This window comes from Monodon monoceros, unplaced genomic scaffold (genome assembly GCF_005190385.1).
Source record: "Monodon monoceros isolate NGI ecotype Baffin Bay Population unplaced genomic scaffold, NGI_Narwhal_1 Super_Scaffold_4, whole genome shotgun sequence".
NCBI classification, from domain to species: domain Eukaryota; kingdom Metazoa; phylum Chordata; class Mammalia; order Artiodactyla; family Monodontidae; genus Monodon; species Monodon monoceros.
Genome location: NW_021703781.1, coordinates 31,282,942 through 31,308,696, shown reverse-complemented (window position 1 = coordinate 31,308,696; position 25,755 = coordinate 31,282,942). Strand labels below are relative to the sequence as shown.

Sequence of the window (25,755 nt, the reverse complement as noted above, 5' to 3'; positions counted from 1 at the left end):
CTAACTGAACTTTATACTTAATGGAAAAATTTAAAGCGAACAGATCTAAGAGGGAAATTTTTTCTGAATATTAGATTCCCTGATGTTTCAGAACAAATTTTAGCAAGCTTAACGCACACACATGCACACACATACGCACGATGAACATATGTGCATACAGCATACCGGTGCTCGAGTGAGCAAGCCCAGACACACAGGCACACACACTGAGAAGTGCTCCTTTGGAGCCCCTAAACGATCTCAAACGAAAACATTTCTATTAGCTATTAGCATGATTTTAGTGACACGACAGTGTGATGTTTTTTGTCTCTTTTTCTGTAATAATTTCTTACCTCCCTCTGAGATTCTGTGCCTTCAAATTTCAGAGGAAGCTGGCACGTAAGAGTGGCTAAGATTGCCCCACGACTCCCTCTGTCTCCTGTCCCTCTCCTTCCAGAGTCTTTGTGCCATTCTTCAAAAAGTAAATAGAAAACACTACATTTGTTGACGTGACATAACCTGTGATGAGGCTGTCGAGTGAATAGAAATTTAGGGATTGGCAAGCCAAATGGCAAGGGCCACCTGCTCACTGGCATGCCCACCCTTGGGATACGTCTCTTCTCTTTGAAACCGGGTAACTGCCAGCACTTTTTCATGAGGTCACCGGCACTGTGGGGCTGAGAGTCTGAATTGCCCACGTCTACTGAGAGCCAAAGAGGAGAGTGTTGGGACTAAATGAAATTGTATTCAAAATTCTACCCAAAAGCTTTAGTGGTAAGCTTTATCCCTCCTGAAACGTTTCTTTCCCTTTAAAAAAATATTTTGTTAAAAAACACTATGAGGGTGATAGACTATTTGGTTTCTTCTAAGTAGATGCTCTTAAATTAATGCATATAAATAATTTGTATTTAATCTCCTCTCTTTCCTGTTGAGCAAAGCATAGAATGCACAGATTCTTACATCTCAGGTCACTTGGTCAATGCAGGGTCTCTTTGTATTTCATTTCTTAAGACAAATTGGGCCTCTCGTTCTGATTTGGCTGTGGAACTCAGGGGGAGAAAGGCTGTGTTTTCACTCGCACTGTCCTCGGTTTCTACGCTGGCCAGTTCGTAGTCTTCTGACCGCCTGGCACCAGTCAGAATTCGGATCTGCTCCTGGACAGTTTCTAGCAGTATTTTCACTTCTTGCTGTTCTGCTATAAGACAATCGCTGACTGGAATACTCACATTGACAATATCAGCAGAGTAGGAGTTTTTGCACCATTTGATGCTTTTGACTTCAGAAATCCCTGGCATTTGCATGCAGGTTTCCTCTAGACCCACTGAGGGGATGATGGGCACGGAACTGGCCCTTGGGGATGAATATCCCATCAGGTCCGTTTGATCCAAGCTATTAAAATAGGAGTTTGTCTCTCTCGAAGGCAGTTGCATATTTATTGATGCATTTTGTTGGGTTGTTAAACCACTGGACGAATACCTGAAGAAGAAACAAAGTGTTACGTATTCTGTGCTCTTCCCAGCTTCTTGAGAGCACTAGTCAGTCAACAAAGCACTTTCCACATGCACCATCTCACTGAATTCTCACAGCAACCCCATGAGACGGATACTATGTTCCCAGTTAAACAGAGAAGTTAACTGAAGCTCAGATAGGTGAAGTGACTTGCCCAAGGTCACACAGAAAATAAGTGACAGACTGAGACTCAAACCCAGATCTTCTTACTTTAAGTCCAGGGATCTTTCAACACACCACAGCTGTATAGGCAGGTGGGATATAGTCTTCCTGACCTCTATCCTAGAATACAAAGTAAATGGGGATTGAGCAGGTAAGTGTGGCCCTTCCATAGTGACAAACAGGAAACCCATAACGGCATTACTCCACTCCATCAACCTGACCACCCTCTCAGCCCTGGTGTAGTCCAGTGTAGGCTCCTTGTGGCCACCCTAGGTGGAGGCAATCAGGAAGCCCAATATTAAGCATCAAGGTACTAAAGTCCTGAGTTTCTCTGCTTCACACTGACTTTAGGGGGACCAAATCCAATTTCCACTGGCACTCTGCTCTTTAGGAACTGCCTCACTGCCAGTTTGCTGAGCCTAAAAGATGGGATGAGAGGCACACAGTTCCTCTGTCTGCCCAAGATGAACATGAAGTGAGTTCCATAGGGCCTCGACCAAGCTAGTAACGTTCCTCACATGGATTCTGGAGCCAAGTAAGGTAGTTCATGGGTGCATGGTAAAATGGCTTGTTGAGAACGCCATCGTGCCGTTCCAAGTGGTTTAAATATGCCAGAATCTGGCTGGCCCCCCTCTTGCTTGTTCAGAGCTAGTGAATTTTCCATTGCCTCTGAACTTTCCAGTGCCAAAAAGTGAGGCAGGGATATCGTAGGTTCACGGAAATGTAGTTTGGGGACTTGAACAGTAGTATTTATTCTATTTCTCAATTCTTTTTCCTCAATTTTAACCTTAAGCATTAAAATTTAAGCATAATCTAAACACGTTCATCCTCAATATAATAAATCTCATTCCCCTTGTCTTACACTATAATGTAAATAAAAATCATGTTTATACGTGGAAAGAATAATTGCAATGAAGTGTGTCGCATACTAAATATTAGAAACCTTTATTGTAAAGACAAGATGGGAGCAATTTAGAGATCTGTCTTTCTGCCAGACAGTGTGAAAAGATGGGGAACAAATTTAGGTGTTATTGTGTTCTACCCTCTCTTACTGAGCCTAGTACGGAGTTGGCAATCAATAAAGTTTGATTGAACGGACTCAGGAATACATGAACAGATCTTCAAGGTAAACGCTCCCTTAATATCCCAGTCAACAAGAGCTAACAAACATTCACATAGAGCTTTCAAAAAACACTTTCACCTCTAATTACCTCCACTGATGAAAAAGAAAACAAAACTGTGTGGTTTATTTATTACCACGTGATGGATAAATAAACTGGACTAAGGGATACCCAAAGGGCTTGCCCCAAATTACACCCTTGGTAAGCAGCAGAGGAAGAAGTTAAACCCACGTTGTCTTATGTTAATTGTTACTATCAAAGCCAGAAATGAGTGGGCATCTCAAACCTTTTTTGAGATGTAAAATCTTTACCTGCGCCAATTATATAGCCACATACAAAGAAATTCCCTGGGGGACCTCAGCGACTTTCTCCCTAGTGCTCTATGACTGAAAATCTGAACCTAAAGTTTCTGACCAATGAATCAATTTCAACAAGAAGAAAGGGGACAAATTGCGGGCTTTTGTGTTCTTTCCTTAGCACCATTAACGTGTATGAAGATACAGAATGTCCGCTATCAGATTCACCAATGGCACAGAAAATTAAGGAGGATAAGATCGTCTTTCACATGCATCATCATCAGAGTGTATCAGTGAGTAGAATCTACCAGGTTGAAATGTGATGGTGATAGTGCCAATTCTTAATACCTGGATCTAAACATTATTGGTAAAAATGATGGATAAAGGTGTAAGTACGTATCTTAGAGGATTCAGTCAATTGTTGACGCTTCAGCAAGTCCACAATGTGACACGACGTTGAAAAAATTAATAGTCTTGTTCAGGCTTCAGAGGCAACAATAGGCCTCTGACAAAACAGAGACCCGGAAGGGAGCTGCATACCGAACTGCTGGACTACATGCAGGTCAGCAGAAACGGTGCTAACAAGTCTTGGGAACCAACAGGTAAGGAAGGGAGTAAGTCACGAAGCTTCCTGGGCCTTGGGAATCTGGCCAAATCCCGGGGATCAGTGAGCATCCTGAGACTTACGACTAGAGATCAGAGCATTTACGATAATAGCCAGAGGGGCATATCTGCACGTAAGCGGATGGTTATCAGTTTGCAGCTTGGCATTAAAAGCGGGATTCCTTCGGGCTGCACTCTGAACTCTCATCCATGGAGCGGGCACAACGCCCGGGACCTTCCAACTGGGACTCCAAATTGCTGTTCAAGGGACGTCACAGCGTTGCTTGCATCTGGATGGAGGTGCTTCCCCAATTTGGTGATTGTAAATACATTTCTTTCTTACTATTTTGCTTATCTCTGTGCTATAACTAACGTAACAAGCTTTCTTCTTTCTTACTTAATTAAGTGTTGAGGGGTTACTTTGCCAACAAATCCTCCCAACTTGAAAGTGAAAGTAAGTCTTTCGGCAAAACACGTGACTACGAAGTAATCAAAGGCAATTCAAGCCAAACGTGGAGCAGTCTTCTAATATGCCTGCGTGCTGACTGAAGGAGTTGACTTACACATCATCTCACAAGCCAGGTACGGATCACATGCTGGCAACAACTGACATCTGAAAGGCTGCCCTAACATGGAGATGCACTTTAAACAATTAGTCGTGTTTGGGATCAGAGAGGATTTCAAGTCTCACCACCATTACATGCTCTGGAATCTTAGGCAAACCCAGCAGCCTTACCTTAATTCTCTCATTAATTAAAACCATCAGGTAGCAATACTGATCTAGAGGGACTGCTCTGAGGACTCACTCAAGTAATGCCTCTTCACTATTCCCTTCCTTCCTAGAGTTGCTCTGAGTGTCCTAGCACTGGTCTTTGATTAGGAGGTGATACTGCTCTCCAGAAGTTTAAGTGAGAGTTACATTTCTAGGCATGACTCTTGATTAGAAGATACTCAGAGTTCTGTATCCCTTCAGAGTCAACGACTCTGTCACACGTTTGATCCATGAGCCTGTCATTCATTGACTGTAAAACACCAGTTTGGACCAGTTGGACTGCCTTTCCTCCAATCCCTCAACAAAGCAATCACAAGTACATTTCCTCTGTAACTATGTGAGTCAAAGCATCCTTTTAAAGAGGGAAGATTTCAACAGTCATTTGGTTTGATTCCCGGTAATTCAGGGGTCAGGCCAAGAAATCAGTGTTTCCCCAGAGGACTCCAAGACCCAGTTCTTGGTGCATATGGAATTAGAATGAACTGACTAATTTGAAGGAATCTACTTCCCCCTCTGGAGCCATACAATTAGAGATTCCATTTACACATCACCATCCATGACTGTGATTTTTCTTCACATTCCTTTCCTGGTTTATTTAGTCAGAAAGGCCGGTATTCAATCCATTTCTTTTACGTGGGCTATCCCACCTTGGGTTAAATTCTGCTATCTTTAGTGTGTTCCTCTGTACCCTTCCTGAAGAATAACTGAATATAAGTTTGTAAAGTTGCTATTTAAGTGAGGTGGATAATCAGTATGTTTCGATCCCTTCTGCTTTGAAGGTAGCAATCTAACTTTTGTGATTCCATCTCTTTCTGTCTAGTACATGATTCCATTAGTTTGATTTGCCTGACATAACCCAGTTCTGTGAGCCACTGCCATGGCTGTCATCAGTCCACTGATCAGGGGAAAGGCTCTTGAAGAAGTTCCTGTCTACCTGACTCCCTCCTCAAGCTTCACTAAGTCAGGCACTGGGTTCAAGCTGGGTTGAAGTTAGTGTCGTCAAGGAGAGACATCATATACACCGGGAATCTAAGTAGCAGACAGCACCCACATGCTTGATAAACAAGCAGCAGTTGGCTCTTATGAATTCATTCACTCCCCCTCCAGCCTAGGGCCAGATTTGAAGAGGGCCTTTAGCTGTGAAATTCTATTACCAATCCCATTTCCAGTCCGGAGAGACGGTCAGTCCCCCAGGAGTGGGAAATAGCTGTTGTCAAGAATTAAGAATGAGATTGCTCCCTGAGACTCACTGTGCTGAGCACACAGTGACTTAGAGTCACCGTTTATCAACATCAGGCGCGTATCACATAGGAAAATACAGGTGGCTAGCCAATTGGAGAGAATATTCCAAACCCAACGATGATTGATCCCAAACAAAACAATAGCCGTCACAGTGCCCAACAGAAGAAAGACAGCATGGGCTGGGTTCTCTCTCCACTCACAAAATCTCTAACTTGATTTCACCTCACTCATTCTCACTCCAACGTTCACCCCAGGGGGAAAAAAAAAAAAAAGAAACCTAAGTAACAGACATTATTAGTGATTTCAGAAGAAAAGTAATTAGGAAACATGATTAATTATAGGCTAAATGCAAGCCCCTTTTCCAGATATAAGGCAAAGAGAAATGCAAACTACTTCTTGACTTGCATTATACATTTTGGACAACTTAGCTGTTATGTTGAATGTGTAAATCTCACCTCAGATCTCACCAAATATATTTTAGTCTATTTGGAATTGCTTCAAAATTACAAAATCCAGACACAGGCTATTCATTTCCTATCTTCTAGTCTTCCTACAGAAATCTGTTGCTGAGATTCGTCAGACATGGCATTGTTGCATACGTATCACCCAGAAGAAAAGACAAAGGTAAGAGTCTGGGACAGACCTCAAACCTGCTTTGGCTTTTAACTTGCTACAGACAGGGTGGAAAAATCACCCAGCCCAAAGCAGCAAAGAAACCTAGCCTGGCTGATTCAGAGAGAGAAAAACTAGATGCAACAAGAACCTAGATGCAACAAGAACCTGGCTTGAGTGAGGAAATGGATTCTTGGCATTTCTGGAGTAAAGCCTGATTGCACTGCTCTTGAAATTAATAAGAATAATGGTTCCTGTGACAACAGCTACAAGTACCCCTTCTCTGTTTACCATGTGTCAGGTACAAGCTCTTGACACATGTAATTTCTTTTTAATCTGCCCAACAACCCTCAGGAAAGCTGGTATTATTTTGTTCAATTTATAGACGAGAAAATGTAAGCTCAGATGATAAAACTTTCTCAAATTCATACAAGTAGTAAGGGGCAAAGATGAGATTTGAAATTCAGTCACTTTGGATAAGGGCTGCCATACTCGGTTGAACAGCTTATGTCGGTTAGGTGAGTGGTGGCTAAAATTCATTCTACACTCCACTCACCATGCTATGAGCCCTATGAGGGTCTGTGTCCACTGAGAGGAAGGGACACTTTTTACACTGCAAGGATGAGCAACAGACATGGAGTCCAAAGCCAATTTTTCCATCCCTGCGCCGTGAATGAAACTAGAGATCTGAGTTCAGCTAGCTGTGCCCTGACAATACTCTGTCAACACTGACTGAGACTTGTTCAAGAATGCTCGAAGGAGCAGATGCTATATATATGTTACAGGTTATTGTTACGGTATTGTCCACAATAGTGATTAGAGAATTAAGCACTGTTTTTTTTCCAAACCTAAGGAGGAAGGAACACTTTAGTTGTCCTAAGTAATCTCTGTGTTTTAAAATCAAAGACACATTCCCAGTTATTTTAGCAACTGCAATAATAACATAGTGTCTAGATGTCTATATACTTAATGCTATATATCTTTTCCATCTACCATTTCCCTAATATCTATTTCCATTGTATCTGTTTTTTAAAGCTATTCTTTTGTGGAACAAAGGTGGAAGCAAGCATAAATAGCCAAATAATGATGAAATCAGTGAATAAAACCCCAAGGAACATAATAACTCAATTTAAAACTATATCATTCATAACACCCTCCCTAAATTCCGTTGCTTTTAAGACCTACCCTTGGCAAGGTATCGTATCCTGGTCTGGGACCCTTGATTCCTCGAGTTGCTGATATGCTGGTCCCACGATTCCGCCCAACCTACTTCGGGGTGAGGGGGGTGTCCTTCTGAAGGCATTCCTATGGAGCATACCACTCCTTTGCCCTGGGCTGCAGCAAGAGGAGAGAGTCCTGCTGGTGGAAAGAAAACCAACAAACAAATTGATCACAGCAATAACCTCACAGGTGGCTGCTGAAACTTTTCAAGCACTGCATTTCCGCCCTAGATCCTCAAAGTTCTAGGTCAGGCTCCATCCATGCCTGTAGGATATATGTTAGGAGGGATCGCAGGTTGCTGGATCCATTTTATCTTTGGAGAGACTGAGAAGAAAAGCAGTTCCAGTTCTGTGTTTCTGGCTTTCCAGTCTGGAGCACAATGGACTAAAATAACACCAGCTTTCCAGCCAACGAGGTGCGCTTGAGGAATTCTCCAGCTCCTGAGTCCCCTCCTCCCTCATTATCCAAGCTACAAAAGTGCCTTTAATAGAAATAAAAATGGCCTTGTTATTAAACACTGCCAAGAACTAAACCCAAGAAGCCTTAAGGGCTTTATGGGGACAATTTCGCTTGTGTTAGAATAAACTAACCTTATTTTAATTGCCTTTCTCTCCTTAATACATATGTTACTTTTGCAGTTCACTGTCTCAAATTTTCGTAAATCCTGGGAACCTAAATTATTTTTCTTTTGAGTTTGCTTTAACTGTTTTTTATTGAATGAAAGATTCTTTAAATTCCATAGTGCTTTACAATTTTCAAAAGTTTCACACACGTGATTTTACATAATCCCATAATAACCCTTTGAGTTTGCCTTTAATAAACATCTGATCGTACATTTTCTTGACCCATACATCCAAATACCCAAATAACCATGCCAGATGCCATCAAAGGGCAAGGCATAAACGGGACATACCTCAGGTAAGATCCCTACACAGATCACGTCAGACAAAGGCTAATTTGACGCATCACTTATTCCATATCCATTCCTCCCTCCACCCCACTGAATTTACCCTACTACCATGTGAACTGTGAGAACTTTGTTCCTGTGCAGACATTCCATGAGATGCCAACAAGGGAACTTAGAATTTTTGCGTTCCTACTCATTTAGCTCTGAAAATAGCAATAAAACCACACACAGGAACAGCAAAAACATTTTCAAAATTTCGATGAAGTTCTATAGGAACCAGTCCCCCAAATGAATTTTACCCATATTACTACATTATTTGGAGTTCTGTAAGTTTCCCCCCCACCAACATTACTGTTATTTCCACTTAATAAATACAAAACTTCTCCAATATTATTTAAGGTCAGAATTTGAGAACCCGACAAATGAGTGCTAGTAGCCACCTTCCTGGTTTGGGCAAGGCGAAATGATCACATTTTATAACTTCATATTCGTCAAGCCCAACATTAACCTCCTGAGTTTGTGCAAACACCAGATCATACCTGGCAACGTTATTACAACTTCATTCTTCATCATAATATTTCTGGGTTGAGTGTATTGCAAGAGTCCTAACAACAAGGGACCTCTAGTTAGGTCACTAGGCCAACGAGTTTAAGGAGCTCTATAATAACTAATTTGTTTCCCTCCCTTCCAGCTTCTATCTATACCATCCAGTGGCAATTGTGGAGTCCACAGGGTAGTCAGCCTTGGATGCTAGAATTAGCTGCATCAGGTCTGTATGGTACTGGGGAAAGTACTTGTATCAGTCAGAGTCCTGGGGGAAATAGATGGCACTCTATATTGGGTCATTTGGGAAGATTCTGCTATTTACAAAAGTGTGTTCACTGTTTGAGAAAAAAAAAAATACAGGATACTACTGTACATAAGGGCTGGTAACAATGGGAAGCTGTTACCATCCCTGTAACTGAAAGGACAGGGGGAAGGAGCAAGTTACCTGACTGAAGAGAGAAAGGGCTTGTGAGAAGAGGACCTCTTGGCTAGTGCCAGAAACAGGGCTGTAGCTGAGAGAACCAGGCAGGGAGGGCGGGGGCAGAAGTGTTAGGACCTCACTGGCCTCTGCCCTTCCATAGCTTTCCTGTGCATCGCAAGAAACCAACAGAAGCCCAAAGGCAAGTGAGCCTGCTGCCCTCTTAGTGTACAAGGCAAGGCAGAAAAAGGTAAAGCCTAGAGGTGGTGGAAGAGATGCAAATAAAGGTATTAGCACTTGTTTAGGTATTTTCATAGTATTGCTATGGGGATTAAAAAAGTATGTAAAGTGCTTAGCAGGGAGTCTGGCACTTAGTAGCTGCTCAACAAAGTAAATTCCCTTGATTCCTCTGCCCAAACTGACAACTCAAAGGCTCATACTAATCACTGAAAACCCTGGACTTATTTCACCTTAAAAAACCTACATGTACTGTCTATAAATGAGTTATATTGCCAAAATATAATGTAATAAGTATAACATGACGTAATAGATTTCTTCTTTAAAAAGAAAGAGGGTTTTTTTTTGACTAAACATGAGAAATAATGGCTTTGAATTAACAGCTTTGTTTCACAAATGAGTTATCCAAATGAGTCATATTTGCAGTGCACAAAAGAAATGAATTATTCATAAAAGTCTACCAGTATGAGCTAGTAACCCATCTTAAAAAACAGTTCTATACCTATTGATCAATCAACTGTTCAAGCTTTCTAACCCAATGGCATTCAGGAAGTTACACAGCAGTTTGCAGGATGTATAAATCAGTGACTAGGTTATCAATCACGAAAACGTTTAAGTCTACTGCATGTTTTACAAAACAAAAGCTATGATATATTGAACTATAATTTACAAAGTTCTAAAAGCACTTTATAAATCAACCCTTGCCTATCTGTCAGGACGCAATGTATGCCAACAAATACTGCAATGTCATTGAACCAAATAAAAAAGAAGGTCTCTTAGAGACTTCCTTATTTGATCTGTGAGTGATTCCTAGAACCCACAGTAGAAACCAAGTTTAGGAGGAGGTATGTCAACAGACAAAAGTAGGGTAGGGTATTTGTAGGTCAAATACATTAGAAGCTATAATTGCTTATCATATCAACTTTAAAACATGTACCACAATACAGTACTTAATATTATACTTAATTATTTTACTTGACTGAATGGAATACCACTTTAACGTGTATTACAATCAGCAGAGGAAAATGCTCTTTTGGAAAAAAAACATCTATAATTTTGTACTTAATTCCGTAATTGAAGAACGTCCACTAGGTCCAGTTAACTGAAGTAATCTTTTCGCAAGGAAATATTTGTAAATGCCCCAATTGATATAAACCAAAAATTGTAGTTAATAACTAAAGCAGTTATCCAGTAGCCAAACATACTTCATCCTGTGTTGAAACCTTTTTTTAACTTAGCAAACCCTTGGTACCTCAGTCTCTACCCATGTAGATTAAGAATAAAAATCACCATCAAGTACTAATGATTGGTATCAACAGTGACATGAAAACCTCACAGTAAATGTGGCCAGCATCAAGAAAATCTTTTTTAGGGACTCCCTGAAAGGTGAGGGAGAAGTTAGTTTCCTTGAATAATGCATACTTCTCTCACGGTGGTTTTCAAAATATTGCCTACATACATGAAAAATTGCCTACGTATATGAAAACCAAGGGTCAACAACATTTATCTTCCATTGCTGGGAACAATTGTTATTTTTTACCGTTTCCATTTAAAAAACTTTTAATCTCCATAATTAAGTATTTTTAAAATACTGTACCTCTTACTAAGAAAAGGAAGCTTAAATTTTTGGACGGCTTCCACAAAGACTGACGACATATCAATACTTTTGGATGCACATAAACATAATGTCTGTTGTAGCAAGTATCAAATGTTGGCACTTTAGAACAAAACTTTCAATTTTTGGAGTTGCAGATTCCTTATGTATAAACACAGCATGTGACTAGAAGATGCTGAAGAATTTGCTCAGCCTCAGAATGCTGTAAAACTTCTATAAGATCACTTTGTTTTTGGCTTTCTCCCCCAAAGAGCCAATTTTTACAGTCAGCTTGTTAAAAAAAAGTCCCACTCCATTGATAATGGAAGATCTAATAAACCAAAGGAGAGAAAGTTTTCTTTGTGTGAGAGCCATGTTGGAAGACCTGGAGCATGTCCTATCAGCTGCCTAGGGAAGAATTAGTCATTAAATTTGCAGACAGTGATAAGGCAGGCTAGGAAAAATCATGTTTTTAAGATTGCAATAGTTTCATTCACTGGTCTGTGTCTGCAGACTTGACGGGTGCTGTTAATAGTACCTTTAGGCTTCCTCTAGGGGCACTGCTGCCTGCCGGTATCTTTGCTTTGCCTGCCAGGAGCTGCTTGAGCATCCACTGCATGGGGAACTACAGGAGAAGCAAGAACGATCATCTCTCCTGAATAATGTTGTCATTCCTCGGCATGTGTTGTCCAGTGTTATACATTGTGTCAACGCACCCGTTCCCACCATGATTAGCTACCTGTACCTGTGGTGTTTGACAGATTGGCTTCCTCTGTTGGGAGAAGGGACCTCTGGGAATGATTGGGGGCCGGCAAAACTTGACTCCATCATTTTCTCCAATGCAGTCACGGGATGCCTTTCCGCCTTTGAATACTGTGGGAAATCACATGCACAGAGTTGAGCTGGAGGAGAAGTTATGAGAGCAGGGCCTCTGACACTACAGCTGGGTATCAAAAAGTTACTGGAACTCACCAGTAACTTTTCCACTGGGCACCTGATCAGGAGAATGACAAAAACACCATTTTCATCCCATTTCTCACACACTGAATATGCTCTCCCCTCTTGCCCCCCAAAGCTCTTTGTGATTAGATAAGGTCCATTCAACAGGGTTCTTCACGTTAGAATGCTAAGTCTATCTTTTCGTTTCAGTCTTTACCCATGGCACACTATGCCTGAGAGCCAAAATCACACATATTTTTTTATTGGAGTATAGTTGATATACAATATTATATAAGTTAATACAAGGAATTTTTAATTCAATGCACATTTTACAAAAAAAATTAGTAGATGGACTACTAACAATAGGGATTCAATAAATGCTAACTGAGTGAACTTCACAAGTCTCAGATTTATGGAAGGCTTTGATTTAGAGTATCTGCCCACTACTCTCCACTGTTTCTCTCTTTCAGCCTGATACCAGGTAATTACCACGTCTAATAAGAGAAGTGTGTGAACAGTTTACTCTTTATAGTTATTAACCCTTGGTTTCACCTTTGACTATGAGATATCACAAGGCAGGGGCCTAAAGAAAACCCTATAGCTATGGCATATTGAGAAAAACTTTGCTCCCAGAGAAATATCACATGGAATCTCAATTAGGCAGCAGTTGTCAAGTTTAACACTCCCTGGACACTTGGCACTTGAACAAGCAACAAGGATCATCAAGTTTCTTTTCTAGAAACTCCAATGAAAACTATGCTGAGAAATGACATTTTTTGAAGGCTAATGACCAAATTAGATTTTGAAATCCAGATATTCACATGTAATATATGAACAAGAATTTCACAGAAAAACAAAGATAGATATGCAGAATACACACAAAAAAGTATATACCTGAACTCATTGTAGAGATGAAAATCAGAATAGAGAACGTTAAATTTCAGGAGTACTTAGTTAAAGGCAAAGGTTCAAGGAAAATAGAGTTGGTGCTAATTTGTTGGGGGTACACATTGGCAATGTGTTGCAAAATATTAAATATAGGTACTCTGCTGCAGAGTACTACTTCTAGGGATTTCCATCATTAATTGTAAAAGTTGGAAATGATATAATCAGCAAAGTATGTCAGTGGTACAATTTTTAATAACAAAAAAACACAAAAGAGAAGCAACTGGAAACAACAGAAATGGCCACAAATGAATATTATACAGCCATTGAATAAAATCAAAGTATGAAAAGTATGCATAATATGAATCCACATGTGCAAATAAGGAAAATGCAGTAAACAGATATATATATGTGTGTGTATGTGTGTATATATACAAACATTTAGCTTTGTGTGTGTATATATACGTATAGATTCTGTATGTACATATACATATGTTTGTGCGCGTGTGTGTGTGTGCACACAACCACATGGGATGCAGATGGGAAACAAAAGTAAACTATTAACTAGGTGTTATCCTTGGGAAAAAGTATATTGGTGGGTATGGGCTATGGAGACTAGGAAAATTGTCAAGGTTATGTAACTTTAAGTTCAAAATCTCTAACTAATTGTTTTCTTTTTAAGTACTTCCCAAACAAACCACATAGTGTTAGTAATGACCACATCTTGAATCAGAATATGAATTCTACAAAATGGACTTAACAGAAGCTATTTAGACTTCTTGCAAAATGGAGTGAGTTGACATGGAACAAAAAGAAGACATGGAGATAATTTGGAAAAGGTGGTTGTTTTCAACAGCCCCAAGTTACAAAGATCCAAAAAATGATGGAAATACCTTCACATGTACTTCTTTGTTGACTAATTAAGTTGTTTATCATAAATCATCCATGGAAAAAGTGAATTGAATCAACATGTTATTGAAATGTAAACAACATCCTGAATTTCTATTTCTAGACTTCCAGGTTCTATAAAAGATCTACTAGAATTTTTTTTTTTCTCCCAACTTTTGATAAATTGCTTGAGAAGACAAACTCAGATGGTTGGAAGCCTCAGCTACAGACACAGGCGAGATTATCTGGAGACATCTGTGGCAAATTGGAGGGGGTAACTTCTGTGCTACTTCTGCAGAGGGCTATCAGTGGGTGACATCAGCCAGTGTTTCTAGCACACCCACATTTTCTAGAGAAATTGCCAAATCATTAAAAGTCAGCAGCCCATTCCTTTTTCAAAAACAATGTATGTCAAAAAGCCTAGTTCAGGGCTTCCCTGGTGGCGCAGTGGTTGAGAGTCCGCCTGCCGATGCAGGGGACACGGGCTCGTGCCCCGGTCCGGGAAGATCCCACATGCCGCGGAGCGGCTGGGCCCGTGAGCCATGGCCGCTGAGTCTGCGCGTCCAGAGCCTGTGCTCTGCAACGGGAGAGGCCACAGCAATGAGAGGCCCGCGTACCGCAAAAAAAACCAAAACAAACAAACAAACAAAAAGCCTAGTTCAGCTTTGGGGCCATTGGTTCAGAGCCTCTGCTTTGAATGAGACTTTTGATCATGAGAGCTAGAGGGCCTTGTTCAAAATCTGGGATAAAAGTCTTGAATAGAATCAACCTCTTACTTGTTCTGCTTATTCATGGCGTTCATAATAGATATAATGTTCTAAATCTTTTCTTTCAAATGCTTAGATTATTATTATACTATGCAGTTGCTTTCACTGGTATTACTGTGGTCCATTAACAAAAATTTGTCTCCAAAATGTATTATCTTGGATTTTTCTCTCATAGCCTTTTTGAGAATCGTTTTCATTTCAGTGGCTACATTTAATCTGAGATGCAGGTTTAAATTGCTGGTACCCGAATCCAAGGTTAGTTGAGACAAGTGGGAACACAAAAAAACCTAATAGTTTGGCAATCCTTCAAACTAATATCCCATACATATTGGCTCAAATGAATTTAGACATAGATTCCAGTTTTCAGATCTGACAAATAAAGAGCTTAGAAATCGTCATTCCTGTCCTTAAAATAAGAGAAAAGCTGAACAAACAAAATCAATGGCTATTCTTACATCCAAATTGAGGTTGCAGGGCAAACCACCCCTCTAAAACCTGGAAAGACAAGTGAATACAGAGAATCAGCCAAGATCACCTTGAGACAGCCTGGGAGCCTTTGCCGCAGTGCCTGCACCTGGACAAATGCCTCCTCCAGCAACAGAATACAAAGTATCTATTCAGGACTAACAATAACCTCGTGCATGCTCAGTTGGGGCAAATTATGAACGACAAGACACAAAACACCAAAAACCAAACTGTCACTTCTGAGATGCCCGGAGCAAAAGCAGGGTACTGCACATGCGCCCTGCACACAGCATCACCAAGGGGGTGGGCAGACCACCTAAGCCGACCCCTGGACCCGCCCCTACCTTCACTCCATATAAGGAACCAGCTCGCCCCAGCTCAGGGAGCGAGCAAGGGAAACTGTTACTTGTTCTCACTCCCTCCTGCTGCAGCACTGAGTCCCAGTAAAGCCTTGCCAGAATTTCTCGTCTGGCCTCTTATCAATTTCTATTAAGGAGGCCAAGAATCCTGGTCAGTAACACACTTTGTTGTGACTCTGCCGGCACATTCTTCCATTCCCGGGTGGGGATCTGGGCACCTCCGGCACCACCGACCACCGAATGCAGCTTCCCAGTGGGTGACAGGCGGCCACCTGAACCTCTTGTTTCAGCGTCACCACGTTTGGTAAGTCTGCCTTCCTGGCCCCTGAGGGCCTCAGTACCCTCATTCAGGCGACGCTTGTCCCCCTCCCCTTTGCCCTTTTTCCCTCAACACTTTCCCTCTCCTGAAATCTCTCTACTTCTTTCTCTGTCCTCTCCTACTTCTCTGTCTTATCCTCCCGCGACAGTAGACGTCGGGCAGCTACAGCATCATTGTTCTCAGCTTGTGAGACCTGCTCCCTCTGGCCGGCGACAGCTCACCTTGACAGGTCACAAGCAGAGGTGGGAGAGGCTCGCCTCACACCAAGCAGACCTTGGTCCAGTGGGCCTTCCCTGATGGGAGATACATGAGGGTGACAGAGGTTCAGTCCTCCTATCACGTAGTGGCTGGACGTCCGATCCTCCCAATATTCTCACCTTTCTTTTCCTCTGCCAAGAGAACTCTCATTGGGAACAGGCTGAAGCGGCAGATTTCTATATACCGGTGTATGTGTGGGTGAGAGTCCCACCTGTGGGTTGGCGACCCGCAGACGATGTACAACTGGCTGGTTTCGGGGCTTGATCACCTGGTGGGCAGTGGACAGGGTGCTCCCTCCTTCACTGGCCCTTTCTGGAAGTGCACAGGCTGGTGCCTGAATAGACACCCTCGGGGGGCAGGCTGAAAAGGCAATCTCTTCCTGTCTCTTTTTTTTCAGTCTTTTCTGTCCCTTCTCTCCTGTCCTCTCCCTTGGTCCTCATTACCTATACTCCCATCCCCTTCATCCTGGAGACTCCTTGTCTGTGTCACTCACTCTGGGGAGGGAATTCTGTGATCTCCTTTGTCGTTACACTAGACCTCGACTCCATCCGGCCCCCAGGATCTCTAGTTGTTAGCTTCCAGATTTATATGTAAGCATGGGAGATGCCCAGGGAATCCCCAGAGATTCTCCTCTGGGTTGCCGTCTTAACAATTGGAGACAGTAAAGAACTAAGCTGATTTTCTTTTGCAACACGGCCTGGTTCCCATATACCTTGGGTGACCAGGAGAAGTGGCCATGGAATGGATCCCTTAAATTTAACACCATTTTACAACTGGACCTATTTTGTAAGCAGTCTTAAAAATGGGGAGAGGTCCCATATGTGTAGGCCCATACGTGTAGACTCCAGACTGAGGGATTCCTGTGGTTTATATGTAGCCTCTCTTCCTGTGTTGCCCCCAAAAGATTCAGAGCCAGGCGTTCTCACCCCTTCTTTCAACTGCCGACTAGCCATCGGGGTACTAAGCCTCCTTCTCAGACCCCCCTTTCTTCTTCCCCTTCACCATCTTCTTCAACTCCCAGACCCCCACCTTTCCCTGTCAAGTCAGAAACTCAAAAATCGGAGCCCCTCGCGTTTCCTCCAATGGGGCTCTGATGAGGTTCAAAGTTAGCCACCACTTTTGCCCCACAAGGCCTTTACCCCTTCTGGGAAGTAGCTAATGGGAATGGAGGGATTACTAGAGTACATGTCCCCTTCTCGATGGGGGACTTAGGAATCTGTAAGGAGAGGTTTGGTAGGTTCTCAGAGAACCCTGACAATCTGACCCTGACAAATTCATCAGGCTGGGGTTAACATTCTCTCTTACCTGGCAGGACATCATGGTTATTCTGGCCCAGTTGCACCCCGGATGAAAAGGAGCATATACCGAGAAAGGCCAGGGAACACATAGATGGCCTACTGGTCACCTATCCACACCGCCAAATTTATCAGGCCGGGGGGGACGCAATCCCAGAACGTGACCCACACTGGTACAGTGAAGATCGTGTAGGCCAGGCTAGGATGAGACATTATATTACTCATCTATCAGAAGGAATGAAAGGTATATGGTGAAGCCTGTAAATGATAAGACCCCAGAGGTTACACAGGAAAAAAGATGAAAACCTGGCAGTCTTCCTGAGCCAGGTGACAGAGCCATTCAGGAAGTACACCAATTTAGACCCTGAGTCTGCAGAAGGGAGGACACTGTTGGCCATGCATTTTATCACCCAGGCCTCTCCTGATATCAGGAGAAAGTAACAAAAGCTTGAGGCTGGGCCGCAAACCCCATGGTCAACCTTGGTAGAGGAGGCCTTCCAGGTCTATAGCCATCAAGACTTAACAGAAAAGGCCAATAAGGATAAGAGGCTGATAAAGAAAACGCAGCTTTTGGCCCCTCTGATCCACCCACCACCTCGAGGGGGCCCTAGAAGGCTGCGAAGGCTGGACAGACCACCAAGAAGCCGCCTGGGCACAAACCAGCGTGCCTTTTGTTGGAAGGAGGGGCACTGGAAGGGGGAACGTCCTGAGCGCCCTCCTGTGGGACGCCAGAGGGGCAGCCCCAACCCCAGTTCCTTGTGAATCTCTCAGATGAGAGATTCCCACATACCGACTGATGGGGCGAGTGCCTGCCTGGCTCCAGATCCTATTCGTTCCATCCTCATCACTCCAGCGGAGACTCAGGTCACCCTTGACGTGGGGGGTAGGAGAACTGAATTTCTTGTAGACACTGGAGCCACCTCCTCTGTTGTGACTAGGCCGGCCCCCTCCCCAACCGTGACTGTACCGTGACGGGAGTTGATGGACAGCCAAAGGTAAGGCGATTTACATCTCCCCTTGCCTGCAGAGTCGGGTCCGTTATCATTATTCCTTTTTGTATACGCCACAATGCCCTGACCCCTTCCTTGAAGAGATTTGCTAAATAAATTAGGAGCTAGTATATTCGTAGTCCAATGAGGTAGAAAATTCAAATAAAGAATGCGCATCTATTAGTAGCCCCAGATGACCCATGTGCTGGTCATCAAAATAATTCCCCAAGACCTCCCCGCAAGAAATTAGAGAACAAGTAGATCCTGCAGTTTGGGATACCTTGGTTCCAAGAAGGGCAAAACATGTTTTCCCAATGAAAATAAGATTAAGGCCTAGGGAAAGGACCCTGAAAGAGACAGTATCTTTTAAAGCCTGAAGCCCTGATGGGGATCCAATCACCGCTCACCAAATTCCTAAAACACGGACACATTAGGCCCTGCTGATCCCCTTGCAACACCCTGATCCTCCCTGTTCAGAAGCCTAACAGGGAGCGTCCGTTTGTGCAAGACTTGCGAGCAGTGAATGAGGCGGTCATCCCTATTCACCCAATGGTGCCAAACCCATACATCCTCCTCGCCCAAGTATTGGGAAATGCTCAGTATTTCTGTTTTGGACCTCAAAGTTGCATTTTTCTGTATTCCCCTACATCCAGACTCTCTTTGCCTTTGAATGGAGGGACCCTGACACCCTGGAGGCTACCCAATATACCTGGACAGTGCTTCCGCAGGGTTTTCGGGACAGCCCCCATCTTTTTGGAAATGTGTTAGCAAGGGAACTGAGCCTTGAGAAGGGAACTCTGCTACAATATGTTGATGATTTATTGATAAGTAGTGAGACCAAACAAGATTCAGATCAATATACTGCTAGGGTCCTAAATTTTCTGGCAAAAAGGGGATATAAAGTGTCTCCAACCAAGGCTCTGATCTCACAGCAACAGGTTTAGTATTTAGTATTTGTTTTGACCCCGGGGGAAAGAGCCCTGGCCATAGATGGAAAAACAGTAATTAGTGCACTACCATCTCCAACCACAAAGAGGCAACTTGGAGGCTTTCTCAGGATGGCTGGGTTCTGTCATATCTGAGTTCCAAATTATGGCCTTATAGCAAAACCCCTACAGGAGGTTCTAAAGTGAGAAGAAAGGGAGCCCCTTCAATGGAATAGGGACCACCAGCAGGCCTCTGAGATTCTAAAGACTGCATTGAGTAGAGCACCAGCCCTTTACCCTATACATTCATGAGAGGTCAGGGATAGCACTAGGAGTCCTGACCTAAAAGCTGGGACTGGATCAGAGACCAATGGCTTACTTTTCAAAGCAACTGGATTCAGTGGCCCTGTGATGGCCAAGCTGCCTGCGGGCAGTAGCTGTCACAGCCCTGTTGGTCAATGAGGCTTCCAAGCTCACCCTGAGACAACACCTAGATGTATTAACCCCTCATTAGGTACAGTTTGTACTGGAAGTCACAGGACATCACTGGTTGACTGGAGGAAGGTTAACAAGATATCAGGCCCTCCTAACGGACACCCCCAACATTACCTTTAAAGGTGTGTCAAACCCTGAACCCGGCAACTCTGCGTCCAGCTGTTGAGAGTGGAGACTTAGTGTGTTCGTATGTAGAGACCATAGAACAGACTTACTCCAGCAGGTCTGATCTTTTAGATGAGCCACTTGACAGCCCTGAGGTCGAATGGTTTACTGATGGGAGCAGTTTTACAGAAATGGGAACCCGAAAGGTGGGGTATGCCACAGTCAGTCTCGGTGAAGTCATAGAAGCCAAGGCCCTGCCACCCTGGACATACAGGTTCCATGTACTGTGTGCTCAGGCTGCCATTTGGAAAGAAAGAGGAATGTTAACCGCTAGAAACTCTCTCATAAAGATTTAATTCTGGCTCTTTAGAAGCAGTGCAGCTCCCGACGCAGGTGGCAGTGATCCACTGTAGGGGCCATCAGAGGGATGGATCTTTCGTTAGCCAAGCAAAGCTGACTGAATTGCAAAACAGGCAGCTCTACTGCAAGAGCCTGAGTAAGTTATGGCCCTAGTGATTGCCCCCCTGCGCCGAACTCCCTAGCCTTCCCCAGTATTCCCCACAGGAAAATGCTGAGAAATGGGGCTATGAGAAAGGAAGCACAGGCTGGTATAAAAAGGAGAATAAGGTTCTAATCCCTGAGGCCCAACAATGGAAACTCACTAAGAGCTTACATGATGCCACCCACTATGGGAGGGTTGCACTGTGGGACTTGATGCAAAAGGCTTTTTCAGGGAAGGGGATTAAAAGAACAGTAAAACAAGTAATGCTTGCCTGTGCTTATGTGTCCGTAATAAACCACAGGCCCATCCAATCCCCCCTTTGTTACTCAGGCCAGTTCAATGCTGAGGGACATACCTGGGGGGAAGACTGGCAGTTAGATTTCACCCAAATGCCCCTGTTGTCAGGATATAAATGTCTTCTTGTGTTCACTGATACTTTCACGGGATGGGATGAAGCCTTCTCCACTCGATCTGAAAAGGCTACTGAAGTCTGTAAGTCCCTTTTACAAGAAATAATTCCTCGGTTGGGACTTCCAAAGTCCCTCCAGAGCGATAACGGGCCCTCTTTTATAGCCAGAATCACACAGGGACTCACAATGGCCCTAGGGATAGACTACAAGCTACACATCTCTTGGCACCCCCAGTCTTCAGGGAAGGTAGAGAAAATGAACCATCCTTTAAAGAAAGCCTTAGCAAAGCTCTGCCAGAGACTCGTGAACCCTGGACCAACCTGTTTCCTATTGCACTCCTCAGGGTCCGTGTAGCCCCCAGTTATAGTCTGAGGCTTAGCCCATCTGAAATGACCTATGGGAGGCCTTTTCTTACTGCTGACATTCTACTGGATGAGGAAGTGAGTCAGACCCTGAGGTATATTATTATTAATCTAGAACACGTTCAGAAGGCAATCCAGGACTACGCCAGCAAGGCACAGCCAACTCCCACTAAGTGAAAGGGGCCGTTCCTTCACACATAAACCCCGGGGACCGTTCTTAAAACCTGGAAAGAGGGGTCCCCCAGAAAACCAACTATTGCCAAAATAGAAGGGCCCCTATAAAGTAATTTTAGCCGCCCCCCCCCCCGTTGTCAAACTGCAAGGGATATCTAGTTGGATACACCTGCCCACATTAAAGCTTTTACCCCCGCAGGTACAACAGAACAGTATACCTGTGAGCCGGTGGAAAATCTGAGACACCTATTCAAAAGACAGGCACCATCGACAGATACGAGGATGCGGCGGGTTGGACTCCTATGTGCCATTCTTGCTATTGCACCCTTGCTTGCATTCTGCCTGTTTGCTCAGACACCCCCACCAGGGAAGCAGCTCCTTTGTCCCTGCTGAGTTTAAGGGAAACACTCCACCACAGAAAAGCTCCTCCTATTGACTCTGTCCGCCTTACTAGTCCCGCTAACTAGGGGATAATGGCAATAAAACTCACTTATCGGGGCTTCCCTGGTGGCGCAGTGGTTGAGAGTCCGCCTGCCGATGCAGGGGACGCGGGTTCGTGCCCCGGTCCGGGAAGATCCCACATGCCGCGGAGCGGCTGGGCCCGTGAGCCATGGCCGCTGAGCCTGCACGTCCGGAGCCTGTGCTCCGCAACGGGAGAGACCACAGCAGTGAGAGGCCCGCGTACCACAAAAAAAATAATAAAAACAAAATATCTACATACATGTGCAGTTGAGGCAAATTATGAATGACAATATACAAAAACCCAACTGCCACTTCTGAGATGCCCGGAGCAAAAGCAGGGTACTGCGCATGCGCCCTTCACGCAGCACCACCTAAGCCATCCCTTTGGCCTGACCCCTGGACCCGCCCCTACCCTCACCCCATATAAAGAACCAGCTCGCCCCTTCCCCTCCCCCTCAGGGAGCAAGCAAGGGAGGCCAAGAACCCTGGTCAGTAACAAGCTTACCTACAGAAGAATCCTCCACAACCATAAACTGGTAGGAATACTTAAGTGGTAATTTAATACGTTTTTGGAATCTGCATGTGGACTAGAGGGAAAGTAAAAATTATCTCAGGGCTATAGTCTTAGGGAGTGTTCTCACACTTTCTTGAGTTTAACCTCCTCCAGGACCACACCAGATGCTCACAAAAAAAGAACGAAAAAATAAAAAATCGTCTCATGTCTCTCTCTGATGAGAAAGTAACCATTTTGAAATGCACACACAATGTTCTGCATTACAACTGTCGACTTTTCAGTGAAAAGAGACTTTACCAGAGCCTGATCTCCCCTAAGGGAAGAGCATTCCACTCAATAATTGAAGAAGAGACAAATTCTTTGCAGTAGAATTCCAAATAACTATGTCAATACTCTGCCTTCACAAAGGGTGAGCATAACTCCCCCCTCCTTAAGTGTGGACTACACGTGGTTGCTTCCTTCTAAAGAGAACTTTGTAGAAAGAGATGGGGAAGACAGAGTAACACCACAATGGAGCTGCCTGACATTACTACCTCAGACAGATGACAAAAGGAATCATCAACAGTGATAAATCATATTGAGAGAATGCACTTTTGATAGGATGTGATGAAAAAAGGCACTTTACCTGTATTGTCTTTCTTACAAAACCCCGTAATACCAATCTAATCAGAAAAAACATCAAACAAATTCCAGTAGAGGAGCATCCTACAAAATACTTGACCAGGACTCCTAAAAACTATCAAGGTCATTAAAATAAGGAAAGTCTGACAAACTATCACGGCCAAGAGGAACCAAAGGATATGACAGCTAAATGTGGTGTGGTATCCGCATGGGATCTGGGAAAAGAAGAAGTAATTAGGGAAAAACTAACGAATTCTGAATAAACCATGGATTTGAGTTAGTAACAATGCATCAGTATGAGTTCATTAATTGAACAAATGTCCCATATCAATGTACAATGTTAATAATAGGGGAACCTGGGCACAGCATATATGGGAACTCTCTGTACTAACTTTGCAACTTTTCTGTACATCTAAAACTGTCCTACAAAATAAAGTTCACTTAAAAAATTAAAACAAAAGATACATACCAAAAATAATAATAATTTAGAGACTAAAGGCAGTATTCAGCTTTCCTTTATTTTCCTGAGTAGCTTAGCTGTAGGCTTTCAAGGTGCAAAACCCACTCAGCAAAAGAGTCTGCATAGACTCTCCTTAAAGGCAGCTTAACCAGGATTATAGCCTTTGGACATTTTATAATCTGTGCTAAAAGCATTTATTATGGTTCCTCCCAAAATGTATGCAGTTCCTCCCTGGGAGGAGTTAAGGTCGGCACAATTTTATCTCATCCATCTGATAGTATCCCCAGTGAAGTTCAAGTGCTCAGGCTAGCTGCATGTCTGGCCCTCCCCCTTAACGTTTCTGTACAATGTTACAAGGTACGGCAGTTGATTCCATGTTCTTTTCCTGTACTCACACAGATCTTGACATTTTGTGTTTGTCCGTGTTTTGTTAAAACCCCATTTGACGTAATGTCACTTTAATCGTGAATAAGAAGATGGCACAGACCATTCACTGGTCCTTTCAGCATGAGCTCAGCCTTTCTCCTTTCAAACACCCACACAGACCCTGGTCATACTGTTATTTCATGGGGAAGCATTCATCCCGATTGGCTTCCCTGAAAGCCCTCCTTGTGGAAATGTCCTTGGGTGCTGAGGACACCCACTGTTGTTTGTACCATCACCTGCCTTGCTTCTAGCACACTGTTAGTGGTGCCCTAAAATCAATAGAACTGTCAGATGAAACAGAAGCATGTTGGAAGTACAGCAAGGTATGCTGTTTGCAGGTCTGCCCCCTGCAAGCAGCCCGAGTCAGAGAAAGTTAAATGAAAGCCATGCTGTGTTGGAAAGCAATGTTGACAGAGTTGGTAATCACCTGGTCTGGAACCCCAGGCAATAAAGCCAGGGAGGATATTGTAAAATGGTTTTAAGGTTTTCAGTGTCTTGTCTCCGCATTGCTCTCAGCTCACCTATGTCTGTGTCAAAAAGTTCTTTATTGCAGGTCTGATTTGAGCCCAGAAGATCGTGAGACTGAGTGGTTATAACATGTTTTAGAGCGTGGTTTCATCTGGATCTCTAATACGAGTAATTAAGAACAACTCAACAGTTACGGTTGTTTTAAGAGTGTTTGCACCATGTACCAGAGCTGGAAGAACTATAACAACTGCTGTCAAACTTTAACACATTCCACTGAAGAGGAATAACAGAGCTAGACACCCTTTCCAGACACCCAGCACAGCAAGCACTCCTCCGGGCTCTCATCCCTCACCCTCCACCACCTCACCTTCACCAGGTGCCCGCTTCAGCCACGGGGAACTGAGCACATGTTATTCCCGCTTCTCAGAGAGCTCTTAGCTGTTCCTATTGTCAGGTTATCTCCCAGACCTGCCTTCTGTGAGCTCTGCAGCACCGTTCACTATTGGTTGTAGGCCTTGGCGCATTTGTTTGTGGGATTCTTTGATTAATATCTATCACCTACAGTAATCAGGAAGCTCTTTGAACGTAGGAACACTGTCGTTTTTGGTCATCATGATATCCCTGGTCCTTACTAGATATTTAATACATATTTGAATCAACAGATGAATGTATGAATCTATAGCAAATCCGTAAGTTAGAATTTGATATTTAAAACAAGAGATCAGGTTTTAGACTAGAATGATTCATGCTTCAAAGAGATGACCTCTTCTGACCAACCCCTATCAAGCTATCTGATGAACTTCAACTCACTCTCAAGACTCAGCGTAAATGTCACCTGCTTCGGTGTGGGCTTCGCAGATTCCCCCAGCCAATTTTAGACGTCCTTTTCCATTATCTGATAGCAACTTGAGTTAATGTATCCACATGATAAGAAAAGTATATGCTTACGTGTTTGTTTCTAGCACTAGCCCATGAGGTCCCATGGATCCTGGCAGGATCCATCTCCTGTTTGTATTTTTTAAGATCTTCATGCAGTGTCCAACAGAGAAAAAATTCAAAAAGCATTACAGAATAAATGCCTTTCTGTACCAATTATCAAGGCTGCACTAGGCATTAAATTCTTCTTGTTCTCCTTTAGCGTGCAAATATTATCTTCCAGTTCTTTCTCATTGAATGTTACTCCCACAAACCTATCCTTCCTAAGATGGTTATTGAAAAAACTGTGGGAAGCGGTACATGATTTTGTTCCTTTACTTTTCACTAATGTATATTTTCCCTTAATTTTAAGAAAGAATAGATCATCTCTCTTTTGATGACTTCTGTTTCTGATCCCTGAACTAGGTGCTGGGAAGTTTCACTCCCTTGACTGGTCTGGAGGTTATAACTCTAGCCCCAGCGTACTCTCTCTCTCTCTCTCTCTCTCTCTCTCTCTCTCTCTCTCTCTCTC

The 25,755-nt window shown here is 43.3% G+C and overlaps 1 protein-coding gene across 1 annotated transcript in view; it reads right to left on the bottom strand.

Moving 5' to 3' along the window:
* Positions 1-611: 611 nt before the first annotated feature.
* Positions 612-25,755, bottom strand: part of NRG3 (neuregulin 3) — a 1,055,237-nt gene continuing 1,030,093 nt past the window's right edge. The window contains exons 7-9 of the mRNA XM_029245782.1: positions 11,965-12,092; positions 7,482-7,652; positions 612-1,455 (exon numbers count right to left, since the gene is read on the bottom strand). Of these exons, the coding sequence (XP_029101615.1) occupies positions 948-1,455; positions 7,482-7,652; positions 11,965-12,092 (807 nt within the window). The 3' untranslated portion in view covers positions 612-947. The remainder of the gene's footprint in view (positions 1,456-7,481; positions 7,653-11,964; positions 12,093-25,755) is intronic.